The sequence below is a fragment of the Microplitis mediator genome, chromosome 7, assembly GCF_029852145.1.
Source record: "Microplitis mediator isolate UGA2020A chromosome 7, iyMicMedi2.1, whole genome shotgun sequence".
NCBI classification, from domain to species: Eukaryota; Metazoa; Arthropoda; class Insecta; order Hymenoptera; family Braconidae; genus Microplitis; species Microplitis mediator.
Genome location: NC_079975.1, coordinates 21,881,761 through 21,887,760, shown reverse-complemented (window position 1 = coordinate 21,887,760; position 6,000 = coordinate 21,881,761). Strand labels below are relative to the sequence as shown.

General features: G+C 28.6%; 1 protein-coding gene across 2 annotated transcripts; it reads right to left on the bottom strand.

Annotated features, from left to right (window-relative positions):
• Window positions 1-413: 413 nt before the first annotated feature.
• On the bottom strand, window positions 414-5,181 carry LOC130671345 (arf-GAP with dual PH domain-containing protein 1-like). 2 transcript variants are annotated; one of them, XM_057475182.1, is made up of 6 exons: window positions 5,027-5,181; window positions 4,408-4,633; window positions 2,723-3,281; window positions 2,430-2,652; window positions 2,128-2,194; window positions 414-2,040 (listed from the first exon to the last, which is right to left on the bottom strand). In XM_057475182.1, exons 1-6 carry the CDS (start codon window positions 5,106-5,108, stop codon window positions 2,037-2,039), a joined length of 1,161 nt encoding a protein of 386 aa, XP_057331165.1. In that variant the 5' UTR covers window positions 5,109-5,181; the 3' UTR covers window positions 414-2,036. The 2 variants fall into 2 exon arrangements, with proteins under 2 accessions (XP_057331165.1, XP_057331164.1); XM_057475181.1 differs by having other exon boundaries at window positions 414-749.
• Between the last annotated feature and the right edge of the window lie 819 nt (window positions 5,182-6,000).

Here is a 6,000-nt window from a genome sequence, read left to right as displayed (position 1 = left end):
ATCGGAGTTTTTAATCAGGGTATTAACAAAATATTAAAAATAATTAATAAAATTAGTAAAAGCATAAGACGAGGGATTAAAAAGTATTTAATTATTGATATTAAATATAATAAATAAATTATAATATCTAATATTCTTAGTGTCAATAATTGGGACTTGAACCTTACGGTTTATTTTTAAATTATTTTAATAAGACCATAGGAAATAACTTAATATATATATTTATGTTGTAAAATCTTAAATAATAATTAACTGTATATTAATTATTCACTTAGCTCGCATCAACAATATTAAGCATTGACATAAACTCATGCTCGACGACGGTGGACGGAAATAATTGTGTACAATACACGCGGATATTAAATTCCAGTAACTAAATATATAAATAAATGTTTGTTTATATATATACATACATATATATATATTAATTTCCTGTTTAATATGTAGACTGTCAGTAACACGAGATTTAATTATTTAAATTAATGTGATGTGTCGCCGAATGACAAGTGATTGAAGTTTTTAATTAACAAACTTAAACTTTTTTATGTGAAATGTTTACTTACAATTATTTTAATTATAAAAAAATAATTACGGAGCATGTCTTTGGATTACTTTCGTATTGAATTTTATTTTCCAACTCGTGGAATTTAAAATTTTTTAAACCTCCAATCAATTGCTTTCACTCAAAAGTTACTTTTTTTTTTCTTCAAGTTTTGATTCCTGCTACTAATCGCAGGTACAGCAGGCATCTGATAGCAAAGTAATTGTAAATATTTAACGTCACAATAAATGAAAATTTAATTAATTACGACTGCCAGTCGTAAATTATAATTTTATGTCATGATTATTAAAATTTGTCCCATTAATTTTAACGCTGGTATCACATTATTGCTATAAATAAGTCACGTGTATTTAGTATACAAATTTGTTATTAAATTGCACCGTCAAATATTTTTTTTGTACAAACAAAAATAAAATAAAACCTGACGAGACAATTTTATTGATAATTAGATACATTACGTTTAATGTAATATTAAATATTGTAACGTTGTTGCACGTAATGCGAGCAAGCATATATTGATTTTTCCCTGTCAGTCTTTTTATTTATATTAATTAATATGATTTAAAATTACATAAGCTAAATACTTGTGTACTGTGTAATGGTATGCTCTGATTAAAAACTCTGATTTCAAAATTCTAATTAGTCGGAATTTTCTGATTGACTTTCAATCAGTTTTCATCGAAAAGTTACAAGAACCTGAAAATCGAAACGTTTTTCACGGAACGAAAATAAATAAATCGAAATTAAAAGTAAAAAATCTACTGGATTGAGATTTTCGAAATGTTTCGCATCCCCAATTACCCCAAGTCACCTTCAAAGTCAAATTACATAAAATATTTTCATTTTCGTTGCGTGAAAAACGTTTCGATCTTCAAGTAGATAAAGTTACGAATCTATCCGATTGAAAGTTGATCAGAAATCGGAAAAAAAATTGTTATTTTTCGATAGAATCCGATTCAATGATAAATCTTTTTTCTGGTTAAATCTGATTGAAATTTAATCGGATAATTAGAACACTCCCAGCAATTCTGATTGAATGTTTGTTTCTGATAGAAATCCAATCGATTTTCAATCAGTTTTGATCGAAAAGTTACGAATTAATCCGATTGAAAGTTAATCAGAAATCGCAGAAAAATTATTTTCCGATTGAATCTGATTAAAAAATCGATCGGATTTAATCGGAAAATAATAAATATTGTTTCCGAATAAATCTGATTGAAATTTAATCAGATACTTGGAACACTCCCAGCAATTCTGATTGAATGTTTGTTCCTGATAGAATCTGATAAAAATCCGATTGAATTCCAATCAGATTTAATCGGAGTTTTTAATCAGAGCTTCTTACAATCTGTTGTGTGCGTCAACATCACTGTGGTTTTTTTCTTATATATATATTTTAAAAATTTGTTCTTTTTTCCGTAACTTTGGACTTGGCTCTCGTTAATTGTCTTGAGACATAATACCTTGATATTTATTATCTTTAACACGGACGAGATTTAAATAATTAACCAACTTTATATTTATTTAAATTTTACAATAAATGTCTAAAGAAAATCCAGGTCTACCTTGTCGATGAAAACAATATATTCATTGTACCACTGGCAGTACGTTTTCTTACTAATCTTGCAGCAACTAAAAATACGAAAATTATTTATTTGTAAAATATAAATATTCAAATTTTGATTACGTTGGTTCGTGTCCATTATTTAACATCAGCAAATGACTCACAGGTAACTGGACTCAGGATTATTTCCTTGTAAAAAAAATTCTAAAAAAGTTCGTAATTGTCAAGAATAATCCAGAGCCCAGTTACCTGTGAGTCATCTGCTGATAAATATTTAAATTTGGCGGTATTTTTTTTAATTACCTGTTGCATCTTGAGGTGTTAAAGGTTTATCTATAACCTTTTGTATAACATTAATCCACTGAGCACGATCATCATCACTCTGAGCAGACAGTAAAAAACTTCTGTCAGGTGTTTCTAGAGTAAATGAAAATCCTTGATCCTTAGCACCAGGTGGTACGCCGGTTTTAACCGCGAAACCTTCTGTACTGCAGCCAATAAATATTTCCCCTTTAGGATGAGCATCCTGTCAAAAAGTTTTTAATTTAAATTAGTAATTAATAACAACAAAGAATCATTTTAAAAATATATTTTACCATAGGGTCGTCATGGTACATCAATTTACGGCCATCCAGCGTAAACCATCTCTTTTTATAAGCATCTGAGTGTCTGGGTCCAGTTTTCCAGAGGAAACCTTCTTTGGGAAAGTCCTTGGTCAGTTGGGACAGCAACTCGTGTTCCGAGGCACCAGGGTAAGCAACTTGGAGCCTATGCAACTTTGCGCAACGTATCGCTAGATACCAATTCGTTATAACTTCCGGGTCTTCGTGGTAGACGTAAATATGACGCGTCGAGCCGTCTTTCATGAATGATATTTGCAGACTGTTTTGATTGCCGGTTTTGGTTGGCGCAAACGCGACATTTAATTCTGATATTCTCAGCACCGCTTTGGGATCTTTGTGCTCTTTGACGTGATACTTTAACGTGTCGTCAGCTTCAGACAAGACAAATTTACGTGGGTAATAACGAGAGTCTTCTTTACCTCTTTTCATTAAAAAACCTTCCATAAAACCTGATACATATTGATTTTGTCTCTCTGGATGACAGAATTCTTCACGTTCATACTTCGCTCTTATCCACTGTTCCACTAAAACCCTAATTAATTTATTAATAAATAAATAAGTTAATTAAACATGGTGACCAGATTTTTGAAACTTAAATTCCCTGACTTTTCCAGGTGTTCCAGTAAAATAATTAAAAAATTCCCTGACCATATGTAGTGATATTAAATAATTGGAAATATTTATTTAATTCAAAATAAAATGGTACAAGTCAGTTCAATAAATAATCAATAATTGCCGTTAAATGAAACTTTATTTTATTATTTGTCAATGTTCATAGCTTTTTTTTGTTTATTAAATGAATTGTTTTTTTATTTTTTATTTTAAATCTGTGTTTTTATATAACTTACTCTATAATAAAATATAAATAAACTTTTCATTTTCACTATAATAAATTTCAAAAATAAGAACGTTTTATAGAATATCAATAAAATATTAATCAAGTACGCGAATAATAAATATAGTGAAACTTATTAGTTCAATACTTGTGTATACTTTTAATGTTTTTGGTTTTTTAACTTGTCAATGTGGATGTGGTTAATAGCTGAAGATCCTGACGATTGGTTTCTACTAAGACTTTTTTTTTCTACCAGCCTTTTAAATTCAAACTGCTTCATTTTTTCGCTGTTGGAATAAATTTCTACTGATTTTTTTTCAAGATGATTTTACAATCTTATCCGCGCCCGCCACTTTTTGAACAGTTTCGACAGAAAAAAAAATTTATCGGATTTTCTCAGTCAAAAGAAAAGAAAGTTAAAATTTTTCCAGCTTTGTGACGAAATTCCCTGACTTTTCCCTGATTATTCCAGTATATTTATAATTCCCTGACATTTCCAGGTTTTCCAGACCCTGATTAAGAAAAATGATTTAATCCATGCTAAGTGTATATCTATATATTAGTCAATTTAAATTGTTTTAAATCATTTCAAATAATTTATTTTAATCAGAGACAAATGTTGGCATCATAGATTAGTTTGTCGAATTTTTTCAATCAACAGAACAGAAAGTTAAAATTTTCCAGCTTTGTGACGAAATTTCCTGACTTTTCCCTGATTATTCCAGTATATTTATAATTCTCTGACATTTACAATCTCCAGAAATGTGGCCACCGTAAATTTATTGGTTATAAAAATAAATAAAAAATTTACAAAATAACTTACTGAGGTGCATTTTCATTGGGTTTTCTATAACAAGAAGGTACACGTTCCTCGTAGTAAAGTCTAGCAGCATTATTACCAACTTCTCTAACTCTAGTAACCTGGGAATCTTCCCATCTATCCAATTTCAAATGTTTAACTTTTGATATGTGAGCACCCATCGATCTGTGTACACCCGCACACCTCGTGCACAAAAATATTCCGATATTGTATGAAGCCCATTCTGGATCTACAATAAATAAATAAATAAATAAATGAAATTTAAAATTTTGAATTTTTGGTAGCGAAAGTTAAATAAAATGTGGGCGGGGGGTCCAGGACCTACTGGGTCCAGTCTACGACTCGGCCAATGTCAATAACAATTGTTAAACAATACATAAATTACAATTAGCCACTGATTTATATGCTGGACATGCTAATAGGCCAAGGACATTTATTTTAAAGCAGAGTAACTAGTAAATGTTTCATAAATTATCATATCACAGACATGCGTTGTGTTGTTATTACGTTAAACGCAGTTACTAATTATTAATTAATAATACTGAGTATGTAACAAGTAATTTATTTTTGTAACTGGTTATTGTTGAGCGTTAATGTATTATTTGTTATTATTGATACGTACTTTTAGCTCCACAGTCAGCGCATTCATTGTTGCCTGGTTTTTTTAATAATTCGGCGAGCAATTTTTCATTTGCATCCGCCATTTTAAAACACTATGGACCCGCATTCTTTCCTAAGCTCTTTTTTCAGCTATGAATGTGATGTTGTAATGTGAGATACATCTTTACCTACTGCCCATATGTGTAAATAAATATATATATGTATACATGTGTATATATATGTAGCTTATAATAAATAAATAAATATTAATAGTAACTGGTAAATTAATAGTTTTTTTTTTAATTAAACTGACAGAAAAAAAATTTGAAAAAATGCGGGTGAAAAATTTTTTAAATCTTTTTCTGTAGATTTTATAAAATTTATTGAGTGACAGCAAAATTTTTTCGGATGTCTGATACTTAAATTTCGGTATCATAATTTTTTTCCCGGGTTTAATTTGAAATTAATTACATAAAAATTAATGACACTTACAATTATGATGACTTATATTTATTAATTCGAAAATTTTCAATTGTCTGCTAACTTCAGGATCATTCAGCAAATCTACGGTGTGAATGTAACTGACAAGTGGAATTTTTTAAATTTTTGAATTAATAAATAAATAAAATGTAAACAGAATAAAAATTTAAAAATGCGGATTTAAATATTTGAAAAATCAGTTCGCGCATTTTTTTAAGTTTCATTATTTTTATTCATTTATTTAAAATTTTTAAACTGTCGTCTGGTAATTCTACACTCATAGCAGACACAAAACAATTTATAAATTTTAAACAAATAAATTTAAAAAATGCGCGAATTGATTTTTCAAATATTTAAATCCGCATTTTCTCATTTTTATTCTACTCAATTTTTTTTTATTCATTCAAAAATTTAAAAAATTCTCACCTGTCAGTGACACTCATTCTTCCATATTAATTTTGAACTTTTAATTTTTGTAAAATAAATAAATAAATTAATGAACTCGATACCAAAATA